Here is a 17,924-nt window from a genome sequence, read left to right on the forward strand (position 1 = left end):
AACTTTAAAAAATGTTAAAAAGAAATTATTTCAGGAATAAAGCAGCCTCTTTGATTCAAACTAATTCATTAACTCAAGATTTCTAATGTGTCAAAACCTCTAGATTGTTTTTCCTAACTTTTTTTGAGCCGATGCCTTTTATCGTGACAATCTTCTGAACCAAATTGTCAGCTTTTATCCGAGCCTTTCTTCTTACGTTGCTAATTTCATGTATATTTTCTCTATTTTTATTAAAATTTTAAGTTTAACTTCCATTTACACTACATTCATTTTTCACTGCCTTGAATCACGTGTTTCTCGCAGCATCTCTTCCATATGTCTTAAATTATTTTGGAGTTCACTTTGAAAGTTTACACTGTTTGAAGAGTCATGTTGTGCCTGTTATTAACTCTTCTGTCTGTAAAGTTTGTGAGCTACTGAATATTTTCATGCATTATGGATTATAGATTACAAAGCAGAGGCAAAAAGAGACCAGAAGTTGTGATGATTTTGTGCCCGATTTATCAAAAACAATGAATCAATCCAAGTACCTCTAAGAGCTTTTATTTTTGGAAAATCCTGTGTGTGAACTCTCTCTGATGCCTGCGGTTTGTAAACGTTTCCTCAGTTCTCACTGCGTGTATCGATGCCTGTGTGTTTGTTGGGTTTGTTGCACCGTCAGCATGTTTGACATTATGAGAATGAAATGACCCGTGATGCGTTTAATGTTTCTGATGTCAGAGCTGCAAATAAATCTGTTTGTTTTATCCAGTGTTTGTTTTTGTTCCAGATGGGACTGCTTTGGTTTCCATTTGAGAACATAATACACATTTTAAAAGAGACACAAACCACACCAAATGTCACAGTGCATAGGAGTTTATTTGCATTTTGTTATAAGAAACTTCTCACCAAAAGAGAGAATGTGAAAAATAAATACCCGAGAACAGCAGAACCAGTAGAGTGTGAAGTGAAGTTACAAAAATAAGTCAATGAAATCTATTTATTTTTACATATCTGACGCTTTTTGTTTGGAGAATGTTAAACGAAAAGACATTGGAAACACTGAAGCACACATTCAAACAGCTGGGAAACTCTTTCATGTGATTAGTGTTCCTGTTTCAACAACAAATGTAAACATAACAGAGAATCCAAACTGTATCTGAATATTAGCTTATGAATATTAGCCTTTCGTGTTTATCATACACATCGTTCCAGCAGAGGACTGTAGGAACAGGGCTGGGTTCAATTTAATAACTCAATCCTAAAGAGGAAGTGAGTTATTTTCAAATTAAAGTACTTGTCATAATTGTTGGATTGAAACCAGTTCATTTCCTACTGATGATTTGAATTTCGCAACCCAGCCATGTTTGTCTCTGTCCGTACACGTGGTTTTCTTTTGAAAAGTTATTTCCTTTCAAAATAAGAGCATGCCAAACAGACAGCAGAGTGATCTATTCTTCTTCCACACTTTGCATTAACACACATCTTGGATCCAAACCCTCTGTAGACATTACTTCTGAGAGCTAAAACGTCTCAGTTCCTTTCCTTTTTTATTTGAGTCTGCTCTGAGTGACTTGAATAAAACACATTTAACAAAGACGCCAAGTGTGAAACAAAACCCCTTTTTGTATCATCTTCTTTGCTGATAGAAAATATCTTATCCCTTAATCTTATCACCTGGACAGAAGCGTATGTAGGAGGCACATTAAGATACATCAATACAGCAGCAAACCCCCCTAAAATACCTTAAACTGCACTAAAATCATACATTAAATTCACTAAAAATTAAGTTTGCCCCAGAAGCAATTGCAAATACAGAATATTCAATAATCTTGGTATCATAAAAACATTATAAACATACAAAAATACGGTCAATATAAATAATTGTTGGTGAATCAAACAGCTATAATCACATGCAAAGATCCCTCTCCTGCATTTCAACTTGTTTGGAATATTTTCTAATTGTGCAGATAAACACATGTCAAACTAAATGATAGAACATCCCTCCGTATGAAAGAACCGTTAGCTTAGCTCTAAATTGTCAAATTTACGTGGTAACCAGTGATTCTTTTCCAATTGAAACTCGCTTTTTCTATACAGAATGAAATTAAAAAGAGGTTTTTAAAGGAGTCCCCTTCCAAAGTGTCCGTTCAGGCCAAAACGCCTATTGGATGATATCGAGAAATTCACACTTCAATGTACTTCATGCTGTTTGAAGCTCAATTAAACAGCAACTACAAGAACACAATTTAAAAAAAAGGCACATTTATCAAATCCTCATCACGCCACTAGTAATATTTCCCTAATGCATGTCAGCATCTCTTCGCACCAAGCATCTGTACACGTATGCAAACAAGCAGATCATGAATTTATTTAATATTCTATGTAATAGAAATGTTAGGTTCAACATGTCGAAACATTTGACTTCAATGTTGACAGCTGTATTGACTGACATTTGTTTTTAGGGTTTTTAATTGATAGCTGTAATTCCTAATAGTAACCACAAGAGGGCGACCAAAGACATTAATTTGTAACTAATTCTAGAGAGAATACTGTTCACATTTCATTCAGTTAATTTGGTACAATTGCACTTAATAAAGTGCATGCAATGTTTCAATTTAACAGGCTCACTGTTTAACTTTGTCTCTTATTATTTTCTATAATTTGTTACCATATTAGATCATTTTATATTTTCACTTTCTAGAATATACATCAGTGATTATTTCAAAGTGTCAGAGGCAAAGAGCGTGGTGGACTTTTGGGTTTGATCACATCCTATTTTCATGAGAAAGTGGTGTCGGCAGCTTTAGAAAATGTCACCGCACCCTGAGTGCCAGTGTAGAGATGTGCTGTTATTGGTTAATGTGTGAAGTGGGAGGGTTCAAACTTTGGTGACAGTGTTTGTTGTTTGTTCCTCCGGTGGCTGATTCTCCTCTTCATCGTCCACGCTCAGGTCCAGCCTCAGGTTATCCAGAGTCTGACGGATGGTCAGAGTGTCCTTACGTCTGGAAGAGAGACACGTTTTAATTTGTGCTTTAATGTACTGACTTTGTGACGGACTGTAAATGATGTGTGCTTTTGATACAGAGGAAGATGGCTACGGAAGACCTGAGAGGCAAGTCAGAAAGGAACATTTGACTTTTTAATCAAAATGGTCTTCTCTTCTGTGTTTATGACCATAGAACAAGTGTGATTTCTAAGTTGGTGATGTTGTACTCATGTGTCCAAAAAAAACCAAATGTACTTCAAACCCGTATTCGAAATAAGACTAAAAGTGGCAGAATAGCACAGATTTAAATCCATTTTAGTCATCAGCAATTGACAGTAATGTTACATAACTTGCTGACACACAATATTTATACCTTGTGTTTGGAGTGCAGTGAAAATTAAACTCTTCTAGAAGATAACAGGTTTTTATATTGAAAATGTGGGATGCTTCATGTTAACAAAGGATAACATTCACGTCTGTTTGTGTGTGTGTTTCCGTGTGTGTGTTTCTGTGTGTGTGTGCGTACTTGTTCTGCAGGCTTTGGTCCAGCGCCTGCCTCTGCAGCCGGCTGCTTGTCTCCCTCTCCTCCAGCAGCTCTCTCTGGGTGTGGCGGTACTGCCCCTCCCTCCGGCTCGCCTCCTCCTCCGCCTCGTTCAGCTGCCGCTTCAGAGAGCGCATCCTCTGGGTCATCTGGGGACCAATCACAGAGCTCGCTCAGTTTGGGCACATGGGGCGGGACCAACATGTTAACAACTGGGACATGAAGACAGCTCCAGGTTGTTTCAATGTGTTTAAAGAATATTTCAAACACTATTGATTGCTGCTGTTCATTGTCATATACTGTATGTATTCAACGGGACCTGTGAGTAAATGACTGTAAGACACATTTCTCCAGGGATAATAATACATTTGAACATTTTTCAACAGACAAGGCTGAACAAATTCAACAGAACTGTCTAAAAGAGTATAAAATGATATAATTTAGTATCTTTTAATATCACAAAGCACAGCCTCAAGAGCCAGTTCACAAGTTCAAGTCAAGTGTTCCTAGTGAATTAGGTTCAGACATGTACGGACGGTAAAATGATTAAGTAACGATAGAGATATGTACATTTTATACAAATTAACTTAACTATAACTTTTTTGTAATTTTTTTATTTCACTGTTTAAGTGTTTGCAATGTTTGTATTGTCACAATACCAGAAATGCCAGTTATCAATACATGACTACATTTCAACTTAGCTTTTGATCTTGACCTTATTTCTGAGCAACTCAATCAACTTAATATTCACTTGTCCACTAAAAAGACAACATTTCTCAATATTTCACTTCCTTCCGTGATAATTTTAGGCTGCGCAGGTTCTATCATATGTCAAGGTCTCTGTCAGAATTAAATCCTCTGTCACTTTTCAATGACAGCCGACTGGTAAAGAGGTTGTCAGAAATACTTGTATTGTCCATCGCAAAATCCCTGCATATGGTTATTAAAAACAGGTGTTTGTCATCAAAGCAACAAGAAAAAAGCTGCATATGTTGATGTTCAGGTCTCTGAACACTGAGGTCTGTGAAAATGAGAAAGTGGTCTGCTCTTTGTACCATTGCTCTCCTAAGTTAAATACCTTTTTCTCTTCAACATTTAAAATAAACGGAAGTATTGGGCTACTTTTTCAGTAACAAAATATTGCGCAACACATGTTTGAGGATAATGTCCAGTGAAACCATTATTGTCCTCATGAGTACAGGTTTTCTACAAATCTGTGTGTGTGTGTATATTGTCCAGATATACCATTGTGGTCCTCATAACGTAGGGACTTGCTTTGTGTATGGGTGTGTATGGGTAATGTCCAGCTAATCCACATGGGTTCTCATAAGTCATAATCTTGTCAGGAAACGCCCACTCCCGCCCAGTCCCGCCCCCGTCCCCACAGTCCTGTAGAATTTCAGGTCTACAGATCTCTAGAGTCTTTTACCAAAACTGAATTCTAAATAGCCAGAAATGTAGCTGAATTTTTTATGATCAGTTCAAGCACTCTGCGGTCTCTCTACGGCAAAGGGAAAGGTGGGTCCCCACAAATCAGTGTTTGAACTGGTACGAAGAAAAAGTCCTGACAAACCACCCGTACCAGTATGTGTGTGTGTGTGTGTGTGTGTGTGTGTGTGTGTGTGTGTGTGTGTGTGTGTGTGTGTGTGTGTGTGTGTGTGTGTGTGTGTTTGTTACCAGGTCTTTCTGCTCATTAGCTATCCTGTGCTCCTCCTCCATCTGGTCGCTGAGCTCGTTGATCCTCCTCTCCAGTTTGCTGATGGTGTTGGTCAGAACAGACTTGTTCCTGCACGCACATGAACACAATGTATTGATTTATTTTGTTACACCATTTGTACAGGTAACATACAATAGGGAAGCTAAAGCTGCAAGAAGCTGCAGGTTTCAGGTAAAGCACTTTTACTTGCCTGATGCTTTATGAATAAAATGACCCTGCTTAAAGGTGGGGTAGGTAAGTTTGAGAAACCGGCTCGAGATACACTTGTTGTTATATTCCATGGAATGCTCTTAACATCCCGATAGCAATGAATATCTTAAGTGCTTTGACAAAAAATCCATAAAAAAATGTAATCTGTGGAAGCCGTAGTACTGTAAAAAGCACGACCAATCATCTTAGCCGGCCCGGCTAAAATAACTGGATGGCCTACCTGCCTGTCAGCCTTCCATCTGTGCACAAACTTATCTCGTGCCCTCATTGGTCATGTGCGCGTTCGTGTGTGTTGGAGGAGGGGCTCTGTAAGGAAGTGGCAGATTTCTTCCGGTTGTGTATTTTCAAATTCTAGCGCACTCGAGCTGGTTTCTCCAAAATGACCTACCCCACCTTTAAACGTCTTTTTAATTATCTGTTGTTTTTACAAAATCTTTGTCAAAAAATGGGTGAACTTGTGCTTGCCTTCTTTCATATGCTTGTCCACTTATTTTGTTATTTCGCCTTATATCTGCTCTGTGCTATCATAATGTAGAATTATTGTAAAGGTGATTTCCAAATGATTTCCGAAGCTCCAAACCACAGGTGTGAAAGTGACCTTATAATAAATAGGATGCCTAAGGAACAGCTTTTTAATCAACGCCTGTTCAAACATTGATACAGAATAAAGTGCTGATGGAGTAAGATAAAGCGTTGTGACGGACCTCTCCTCGTTCCTCAGCGTGTTCTCCATCTCCTTGACTCGGCTCTCCGCTCTGGAGACCACATCCTCCTGAACCCTGGAGCTCTGGAGCTCCTCCACCTCCAGACGCAGCTCCCGCAGCTACACCCACACAGAGAGAAGCGTCCATTAGATATGATACAACCTTTCTGCTTCACTTACTTTCATTACTCTTCATTTACATTATTTACGTAGCCTACTTAAATGAACAGGCTTTTTCAAACCATGTTCTTGTCAGTCCATTAGCAGCTTAGCACAGAAATACCTGAGTTCACTGTATATCAACCAATAACAAGAAGTATCAGTATAGACATGTCCAAGAATTCCTTCAAATCAGTCTTGCCATTACACCGTCTCTCCACCAGAGGGCGAAAAAGCTTAAAAAATCGATACTGTTTTTTTTCCTAATTTTAAATATCAGTATATCCAAATATGATAGAGAGATACATACTTAATTGTGCTGTAAAGCTGTGAGGAATGCTATTACCTTTGTAATTTCTAAGTTTATATTTGGCTTTCGGATATATATTTTCAACACACCAAAGAAATTGTAAAAAAATATCAAATAAAAACCCTGTGAGCATTTGAATGTATAAGTGGTGCTTTATCTATTCGTTACAGCCCTACTGTGGTAAACATACACTCGTAAAACAAGTGGACACACACACACACACACACACACACACACACACACACACACACACACACACACACACACACACACACACACACACACACACACACACACACACACACACACACACACACACACACACACACACACACACACACACACACACACACACACACACACACACACACACACACACACACACACACACACACACACACACACACACACACACACACACACACACACACACACACACACACACACACACACACACACACACACACACACACACACACACTCTACCTGTCTCTCGGCGGAACCCTTCTCCATCTCCAACAGGTCGTTGAGGTCTTTCTCCTGAATCAGCTTCAGCTGCAGCTGCTCAGTCTGACAGCAAACACACACACTTCTTAAAAACCAGCCTTAAGAGTTTTCAAGGTCTAGTTAATGACAGAACATGTTCAGTTAGCTCACTTCCTGTTTGCGTGTGTTTACCTGTTCGATGGCTCTCTTGTGTTTGGCCGCCCACCTCTGCTCGCTGTCGTGCAGCTCCTCCAGATCGGTCTCCAGGTCGATCATCTTCTCCTGTAAACAGAATCATCATAAATAAAAAGTCATGGTCCAAACTAAACTTCTGATCTGTCGTCTCATCAGCAGAAAACATGCAGGTTATTTAGAAAGTGGCACGGATTAAGTATCCTCAGAAATAGCCACATTATGAATATTTAGGATTATGGCATTAGCACGCTGATTGCTAAACAGGATTTGCATGAATAATTCCTCATTAACCCTAAAACTCTGATGGTTTGCATGACTGATTAATTCAAGTGGACATCTCTCTCTTTGAGACATTAGGTCGCGTAATGCAGACACATGGATACTGTCTGATCCATAGCTGGAAACAGAGTGTACTTCAAGGAGGTCAGGAAATATGAGCTTCTTTTTTGTATTCATCCCACACAAAAAAAAGTGTTTTTCTCCTATAAATACTTTTTTTCCCCTTGTTATGAGTCTAAAATAATATTCATATTTTATTGTGTTGATGCTTCACACATATTGATTTATTATAATGTTAAACGGATACACCTTGTTATATTCTACATTCAGTCTTTAGAAGGAACCAATGGACTGAGAGCAGCAAACAGATGAACACCACATTAGTTTTGGGCTGTCTCAGAAATATTTTTTTTAGTGTTGTTTGTATTATATTACTTATGAATTTGTATAGTGAACTTGAAGTATCCCACAATGCATTGTGAAAAGAAATTGACCATACAGCCAACGGTCACCAACCAAACATATATACCAGCATGCATTGTGCTGAGGGAAAGATGGCGGAGACACAATTCATCTTAGAAAATACTGCACTACACTTAGCATGATATTATGTATTTATCACAGAAAATGCAGGATTTTTTAAAATTAATGGTCCACCAACACATGTTGAATTAATTGTTACCAGCCTTATCTTTTATATCAGTCATTCATTTGATATAAACATGTACTGCCTACAGAAATCTAGGGCCAAATACCTGAAACTTGATCCTTATAAAACCCTCCTTTTTCTGGTGAAATTGTTTCATAATCTTAAGTTGTGTATGGTCATTGAAAGTGAGTGTATCTGAAGATGTGGAGCCGTACCTGGGACTGTTTGACTTGTTTGGCCAGGTCGTCTTTGGCCTGGTTGGTGGTCTGCAGCTCCATCTTCAGGTCTTCCACCGCCCTCTCTGCCTGCTTACACTGCAGCTGGATCTTCTCTCTCAGCTGGATCTCCTCCTCCAGAGTCTGCTCCCTATCAATCAGCTTTCCAGAGACCTGCACACACACACAGACACACACACACGTTAAAACTCAAACAGGTCCTGAGGCTCCATCCCAGCTATTATTAAAAGAGACACACGCAGGTGAACAGGGGACATTTATAATAAACAGATATAACCAGGAAACTATTGGGGCAATTTTTTGTATTACCTTTTATTATTATCTTATCAAATGTGCTGATTTTCATACGTTGTGTTGTTGATGATTTAGATTCAACGGGTGTTAAAAAGGGAAATATGGATATTTTTTGTGTAACTCTCTGTTGTGAAAATACTGAATGTCCTCTTCCAATATCAGAGTCCACATGATAACAAAGGTATCCCAACTGTAGCTGTGTTCATGACAGGATGTATGATTACCTAGAAGAGCATCAGGACTGTTTTAGGCATATGATAGCTATGTGATTAACATGATGATTCAGCCTCTATGGAGATAGACATATGACAAGCATGCTCATTTCTGACGTGGAGCTAATCTGAAGTAAACATTGAATACTGCTTTATATTCCTCCATCTTGTAACTCCCTCTCTTGGATATCAGCATGTGAAGGACACTGTTCAGGAACTAGTTGATGCTCTGAATGTGATGACTACTTCCATTCTGGAGAGGATCAGAAATACATGGATCCTGAGATTGAAGCTCAAGCCGGGTGACGAGTGATATTTATATAACACACAGGACTCATAATGGTTGTATTGATCAGTGTTTGCTCACCTCTCCCTGCAGGCGGCCCACGAGGCTCTGCAGTCTCTGCTGCTCCTGCTCCTTCTCCAGCAGCTCTTCCTCCAGCTCCTCCACCCTCTGCTGCTCGTCCACACGCAGCTTCTGATGGAGGCTCAGCTCGACTGAAGCCTGTGTGGACACCAGCAGGGCCTCTGCCAGCTGGAAACACACACACACACACACACATACACGTTAAGGTACATACACACATCAGTGCTTAGGCTTTACCAGATCAACTCTAAATAAACACTTAAGGAAATTCACGTCTATAGGAGAGGAGTGATGTGATATTTAGGACTTATATTGTGTCTTTCTCTCTGGTGAACAGAGGTAGTATTCACCTAACCAAGTCTCTTTTAAACATCTCCTATTAGTTCATTGAAATTAATTGAAATGTCTCTACATTTTTTATTCGGAGCAGAGCAAGTCTTCTATACAAATATTCAGTTTGTAACGGTGGGAGGAAAGTATCTCTGTACCTCTGTCTCCATCCTGAAGAGGTTGCTGTTGAGTTCGGTTGTCCTCTTGTCTCTGGTCTCTTTGTCCACCTCCAGCTCCTCCAGCTGTCTCTCTGTCACCCACAACTTCTCAGACAGAGACTGGGCGTGCTGCGTCTGCTTCTCCAGGTTTTCCTGAACACAACACACATAGCATTGTCATTTGGTACTCTCACAATGTACTTAGATGATCATTTGTTTGTGAAATATTGCTAGCATGAGTTAGCTAGCTAGCTATTGTGGGTAATGTTTATTCTGCTAGACGAGAGATATAGTTCACTGAGCGTTTTCACACTAAGCCAAACTGTGACTTTCTTGACTTTCAAAATAAATTACATTACAATACAATTCATTTAGCTGATACTTTTATCTCAAGCGACTTGTGGCACGCCATTACTACTGGCGTCAAAAAAGCCAAACACTTTTTTACCGCTACATAGCTAGCTAGCTACCTACAGTAGTTAGCTACATTGAAAGTAATCTATTAAAGTGAAAACATGTGTAATTTAAAGCTAATTTAAAAAGGTGTCAAAGAAGTATTTGTCTCCCGATATTCACTACTGTACAGTACGTTGTCTTCCAAATGGCACTAAATGTGAATTATCTGTCCTGATGACAAGTGCCACACACTGCAGTTGCTGTAGAAATGTGGAAGAAGAGGGACATTTTTTTAATGTTAGTTGCTGCTGTGTACCTCAGCGTCCTGGATCTTGTTTTTGAGGGTCTGCTGGAGGAAATTGAAGGCATACTCCTGAGTGTTGGCCTCCACCATCACGTCCCGGGCCTGCTTCACCTCAATCTGCACAGGGCGAGGAAAAAACAGTCAGACATGCAAACCTTTGGATAATACAGTACCATTCCCTTGCTTTTCTTTATCCTCACACCTCCATCTCCCTGAATCTCTCGCCCAGGGATTGGTGCTCTCTATCCATCTCTATCATCTGCTCTCTCATCCTCTTCATCTCATTGGTCAGCTGGGTGTTGGTCCTCAGCAGGTCCTCGTTGTTCACCAGCAGGCCGCGCATCTCATACCTTCACAGGGGTTTGAAATGTGTCAAACTTTAGGTTAACACTCAATATCACAGAGGAAGGAAGCCAAAGAACGACAAGAGTAGTAACAGAAAATCGCTTTGAGGTTACAAGAGCGTCTATGAAAAAATTGAGAATGAAGATCGGTCCATAATTTGTAAGAAGAAGTGTGTTCGGTACCCTGTGACATTATGTGTTGTTGTTACACATCCAAATAAGAGAAAGTCAATAAATAGTTCTAGCTTAAATTTAGCCTAATCTCACACCCACCATAAAATGTTATATTGTACTCATCATCATACCCACTTTACATCATTTCAGCAAAGATAACCTTAGAGTTAAAGTGGACCTATCATGCTATATTTGAATAATATAGTGTAGGACCATACCTATATAAGGCATATTTATACTTTTTTTTTTTCAAAATACCAAACAGATCATGCATTTTAGCCATGCCTCATTTCGCTCAATTTGAAGTTTTTTAGCTCTGTTTTTGCAAGGGCTGATTCTGTGAGAACAGCACCATCTAGAGGCCTGGCATATGTACTACAGCGTCTCCAGCGCTTTCGAACGGCAATGGCCGTGGCTGTCACCTCCTGATTGGTGGAGTTGGCCCAATAGCCGTAGCGCCACTGTCCTGACGTCAGGACAGTGTTCAAATCTGGATCAGTTTTTATCAGATCCGTTGCAGCCCCTTTTTTAGAGATTTGGGTATGGAGGAAAATAGAGAGGGTTGTGTTTTCTGACACTTGGTGAGTTCCCTGGACACCGGGGACACATATTCATGTATAAAAGACGTACAAAAGTGCATTTTGCATGATAGGTCCCCTTTAAGTTACTCTTTAAAGAGTTTAATCAGAATGAGAATCAGACCAAAATAGAGCAAAATTAGGAAAGGAAGCATAGGAAAATCTACTCTAGTGAAGAGTGCGACAATTAAAAAAAGTAAAATAGGCTCTACCTGTCATATGTATATTTTAGTTGTATTTTAAAAGTATTTTAATATGCACTTTCAAGCTGACTATTAAAAATATTCTCTTTTGGTGATATTATTTGGTATTGACGTGACAAGAAAAAAACATCATGTCTGACCTTATCTGGTTCCTTTCCTTCTCCATCGCCACGCTCTCTGCCTCCAGGAACTGGTTACGCTGGAGAGGACAAAAAGAAGTGTTCTTATACTTGCTGTAACAAACCTCATTATTAGTGTGATTGTAACCCATAATAACTAGTATAAGTTCTACCTTCTGGCAGACGTCCATCTGTTTGGTCAACTCCTCAATGTAGTCCTTTTTATTGGGCCCTCCTAAAGTGTTAGAGCGCATGCTGTAGTGGACGGGAGCCATCTGATTCATGTGATTCATGTGATTCATGTGATTCATCTGATTCATCTGTGGCATCTGGTTCATCTGATTCATCTGTGGCATCTGCAACAAAGACCGACATTTAAAGGTCCCCTATTATACTGTTTTTCATCAATATATTACAGGTCTCAGATATATACAAACATGTCTCTGAAGTGTTTGGCTCCAAACACCAAACAGATCATTGCAGCATCCCATAATCCCCTCTGTTTCAGCCCTGTTTCAAAGGTGCTGATTCTCTGTCTGTTACTTTAGATGAAAATAAGGAGCCCCTCCCCACGCCCCTCTGAGAGAGATTTGGTTAAAAAGAACTCAATGGTGCTCTCGGAGGAGATTCAGGTGATAAGGTGGGGGGGGTTACCTTGGCTGGTTATTGGCTAATGGTGACACAAGCCAAAAAATCGTTATGACATCATAAAGTGGCCAAAATCTGATCAGCTCATTTTCAGACAGGTTTTTATATAAATGGATCAGGACAAAAAGAGAGAGAATCTTTGTTCCTGAAACTTTCAGAGTCTCTTTACACAGAGGGGACACATGGTTATGTATAAAAGACATGAAAGTGGATTTTGCATAATAGGTGACCTTTAAACACAGTCAACCATTAAATAGTATGGACGTGAGTTTTGATAGAGTGTGTTTCTGTGTGTGTGAGAGAAATCGTACCACATGGTTGTTGACCTCGGCTCTTCTCTTCGCCAGGGTTTCGTAAGCAGAGAATCGGGGGCGGGTGAGGGTGGGCGTGCCAACAGGACTGGTGCTGCGACTGTTGAAACCGTACAGGTTCATCTCTGAGGTGGCAGGAGAAATCCCCCCTGGAACCTGGAGCGGAGGAGGTGGGCACAGAGGAGGGTCAGTACAGAGTGATGGTCAGCCTCAGAACACCTTTTACATCACGATGCATGAAAATGTGATGCAATTTCCTCCTAGATGTTTGACTATTTTGAAACACTTGCTAGGGCTGAAACTACATCTAAAACAAGGGTCTGACAGTTGCAAAAGCATACTATTTTTTGTTTATGTAACTACTTTTTAAATATTACACAACTTGACATTACGGAAGCCCTGAAAGGCAAAGAAGAGAGACAAAACATTTCATTCAAAATGTTCTCTCTCAAGTGTCTCTGGCTTTAAACGTTTGTGACAACAAGTTTATAATCCGTTTTATCTGTGAGAAGAGTGTTAGTTGTAGTGCACATTTAGGCCACAAGAGGCAGAAGTACACCAATGCCCCAATCTTTAAAATAGGACTAAAGTAGTCCTCCAAGTTTCTGAGTATTATATTCTGAACTCACTCTCAACACAAGGCAAACTAATTGTGTTGTAGCAAGAAAACATAATTGCTTCTAGCTGTAAAAAGAACAAGGGGTAATGGTGCACAGCAGCCTCTTGTGGCCAAAATGAATATGACAACAAACATGACAAAAATATTATTTATACTAATTAAAAACCTTTTTATAACACCTTTAATATAGATGATACAACTTAATTAAGTAACTTTCAAAGATATAATTCTAAACCTACCTTATCTATTAAAGATATAAATAGGAAAATAGCTTCTCACTACTAACCTTGAACTCAGACATCCGGTGCATGGGGTTGTAATCCATGGAGGCGGTCGTGGAGTACGGACTGTTGAACACCCTGGGAGGGCTGTCAACAACTCCATACTGTAAACAAAAAAAAACACAACGGTGATGAGAGACAGCACGATCAAAGGAGAGAGCAACAAAATAAAAATAGATAGAAATTACAAAAGCAAACAATCACAGTACGGACTGAAGGCAGACTCAGAAGGGCTGATTTTATCGTTGGTTTGCGTGTTTTGCTGTTGATTAAATATTAAATAAATAAAAGCAAATACAATGTGGTAAACAGATATATTCATTGGGCAGCAATCCTGTTATTGTTGTACATTAAACACTGATGATTAATATTCCTTACTGATATTCAAATAGGAATTTTTAATATACCTTCAAGCAAATACTTGTATTTCTATCATAATTTGACACTTTTGAATCATGCCATTGTGCAATACTTTGTGAACATTTAAAAAGATGGATTTATAATATTTAATTAGATTCAGGATCAAAAACTTTTTGGAATTTTAAAATATTATAGATTGATTGAGATGTTTTGCAGTGCATGGGACATACAATATCTTAAAGCTGTGTTTAGTCCAGGAGATGGCACTGTTTAATAACTGGTTCAAATATGACACACACAACACACACACACACACACACACACACACCCACACACACACACACACACACACACACACACACACACACACCACACACACACACACACACACACACCACACACACAAACCACACACACACACACACACACACACACACACACACACACACACTCACACACAACACACCACACACACACACACCACACACACACCACACACACACACACACACACACACACACACACACACACACACACACACACACACACACACACACACACACACACCACCACACACACACACACACAACACACACACACACACACACAACACACACACACACCACAACACACACCACACCTCGGTCCGCCTCACCCACCCTGTCAGACGTGTTGTCCCAGTCCCGCGAGGCCAGGGACTCCAGGGACCCTTGGTATTGGTTCTGCCCCAGCCGGTCGCTCTCGAATCGGGACCGAGGGCCGTTCTCCCCCCCCGTCCCGCCGCCTCCAACTGGCCCATCTGCATCCCTGCCACTCAACCCGTTGACCTTGTAGTCGTTTGTTGAGGAACAGCTGATATTTGGGGTTCTGAGTGGCGGCACCGCTTTGGGGTGTGGTGGGGCTCATCCTCTGACAACAGGCTGTCCGGCTGCTTGTTCAAATCCAATTCTGACTCCTGGAGGAAGAGGGCAAAATGTAAGGAGGGAGCAATGAGATAAACCTGAAGGATATATGAAAATAGAATTGTTGGAGGGTCGAAGGAAGTCTACAAATACAAAAAGAATCAAAAAGGAATAATGAGGGTGAATTCACTGAGGATATGCTGGTGTTGTCAGTAGGGAGAAGATGTATATATGATTTGCAAAACAACAACATATAACACAAAATGAAGGCGGAGGCAAAATACTGAAAAGTTCCAGGGTAAGAAATCACACTTGAAACTATATTTTCTGGAAGCAATAAAAATCAACTTGCCAGACTTTGATATCTTTCTGCAATTTCTTCCCAAACATTTTCAGCTATAGTGCCTTTTTTAAGTCGCCAACTGGGGTTTCTTTAAAGCAGACTTCAAGTTTTCTGACCACTAGGGGGCAGAAGAACTCTATAACATACTGGTGAACAGTAAACAGTCGTTCTGGTTAATATGTTAGCAAACAGCTACCTACTCCAACATCCAGACACATGGTCATCCCACTGGTGTTGGACGATGTTGGAAGAATTGTGTTTAATTTGCAAGCAGCCAATCACAATGTGTGAAAAATAAGGAAAGTTGTGTTTGGCAGTGCATACAGACAGGATAATACACTGATTAAAGGTCTTGGGCTGAGGACTTGGGCTTTGCTTGAAACTGGTAACTCATTGACATGGGACTTCATAACCAAGATTTGGCTATGTCTTTATTGCAAAACATCGACCTTAACCCACCATAGGCATGCCACTATACAGTAGGCCCCTTATGTTTCACACCAAGCAAATTACCAGATAGAAATTCCGAAATGCACACAAGTGTCATTAGTCCCAATCAAATTCATTCGTCCAAATTAATGCAATCATGCAGGGAAAAAATCAACACAGGCAGTTAAAATCAACAGCGTTAAATTGTTGTTATTTTCTTTAGATAAAAAACAAACCTGGCAACATGTAAAGATCATTTACAGGTAAATAATTAAAGAAAAGCAAGAGTTAAATATTGGATGTGAGGCCATTTTGATTAGTACGATTGAAGAATGAGTCTTGCCGTAGTTTCATGCTTTTGATCTGCATCAGATTGTGAACGACGCCTTAATCATGCAAGGACATGCATTTTTGAAAAACTGCAATGTCATGCTTTGATTCTGTCTCCATACAGGGAAGATCCAGTGATTTTCGCTTCATGCAAAGACATGGAAACGGTCGGTCGGCCAGGACATTTAGTGTTTTGCTTACCGATCCCATGCCGGAGTCAGCTACCGAGTCTCTACCAGAGTCTTTGGTTTGTGTTTTGTTCAGTGGAACCGAAGCAGTCTTCTCAGCCCTGACATCGACTGGACAATCGATCCTGGCAGCGATCTGACTGTTAAAGCTTCCTTTCATTGCCACTTTCTGACTGGTTTCCCTGAACGGAGGGGTCACGGTGATGCTGGGAACAGAAGCGTCGTCTTTTTCGACTTTGCTCAGTGTTGAAGGGCTTGACTTTGACCTGGAAAGGTAGAGAGCCTCTGTAGAAGTAGCTCTTGGGAGTGTTCTAGATGAAAAGCTCTGTTGGGTCCCAGAAGAAGGACTGGAGAATATACTGATCAGGTTTTTGACGCTGCCGGATCGGCTCAGGTTCGAACCACGGGACAGGCCTGCAGCGGGTTTCTTATGATTGTGTCTCCAGGCCTGTTCTGCCGCTTGTTCATTGGTGGTCTGGTGAGGACTAGTTGGTGATTGGGAGGAAGGTGCATGCTGAAAGAGGTGAACACAATAACAGACCCCCGAAACACTGTTAGCCAAGAGTCTGAACCTCATGCAGCAGGTCTGGTACATCACCCAACACTGAGTGATGTATCAGAATACACATTTACCATTCAGTATAGAACATGGTAGCTATGTATTAAGCATTCAAAGGTGCATAAGATCATTGTGGGGAAATGTTGTAAATTAAAAGCAGGGTTACTTTATGGCAAATATTGATCTTAGTATGACTCGCAATATATATATATATCTCGATACCACATGCTTGCTTCTTTACCAGATGATAGACGCTAGCACAAAAGATATACAGAAACTCAAGACAGGTGTACTCAAAACAGCAACAGACCCAAGTGGCAATGCAGGTACATCAGATTGAACTTCCTGTGATTTGCCAAGATTCCCATATCTAGTTGATTTAAATGGAAATACATCAAAGTCTCCTTACAGGCCTCAGTTAAACCGCTGCAAATGTGGAATACGTTTGTTTTAAGCTTTTGTGGCTTTACAGGGGGCTGCGCAACATGTGATACCTTGTCACTTGAGTCAGTATCCGTTGGTGCTGAAGACCACATGGTTAATAATGAAATAAACCTGGATTGGAGTAGTTAAGAACTTACAGTACTAGCCCTCAGTAGCCCTCTCCTTATCTCTGCTGGAGGCTAGCTGCTGGAGGCTAAATTAGCTGCTACTAGCGTAACAAACCAGATTCTCCGACTTAACTACTTGCAGGGCCAGATTTTTACGAGGAAGAAGAAAAATGCATTGAAAAAAAGAGAAGTAATCTTTGGTTGTGCTGGATAAGTATTTATGTTTTTCTGCTAATTCTCTATTCCATTGTGACTGCAATATCGTTATCAGGTGCAATGCTAAATCTAGTATTCTTTAAGGTGTCTTAATTGAGACCGATTATAATGGGACCCTTATGGGTTGAGGTACATTGTGTTTACTGTTTGAACAACCGTTTAGGACACTAGTCACCAGTCAAAAAACTGACTCCGTAATGTCAACAACTTGGCCATATCTGTCTAAATAACATAACGCTAACATTAGCTACTATT

The 17,924-nt window shown here is 40.2% G+C and overlaps 1 protein-coding gene across 1 annotated transcript; it reads right to left on the reverse strand.

Moving 5' to 3' along the window:
- Nucleotides 1–839: 839 nt before the first annotated feature.
- Nucleotides 840–15,094, reverse strand: LOC117478870 (cingulin-like protein 1). Its single transcript, XM_034125800.1, has 16 exons — nt 14,811–15,094; nt 13,797–13,895; nt 12,892–13,047; nt 12,106–12,288; nt 11,954–12,012; nt 10,717–10,864; nt 10,527–10,631; nt 9,815–9,967; nt 9,327–9,494; nt 8,433–8,606; nt 7,287–7,376; nt 7,095–7,178; nt 6,141–6,259; nt 5,187–5,295; nt 3,495–3,658; nt 840–2,984 (listed from the first exon to the last, which is right to left on the reverse strand). The coding sequence occupies exons 2-16, from the start codon at nt 13,833–13,835 to the stop codon at nt 2,861–2,863; spliced, it is 1,875 nt and encodes a 624-aa protein (XP_033981691.1). The 5' UTR covers nt 13,836–13,895; nt 14,811–15,094; the 3' UTR covers nt 840–2,860.
- Between the last annotated feature and the right edge of the window lie 2,830 nt (nt 15,095–17,924).

Source organism: Trematomus bernacchii, unplaced genomic scaffold (assembly GCF_902827165.1).
Source record: "Trematomus bernacchii unplaced genomic scaffold, fTreBer1.1, whole genome shotgun sequence".
NCBI lineage: Eukaryota > Metazoa > Chordata > Actinopteri > Perciformes > Nototheniidae > Trematomus > Trematomus bernacchii.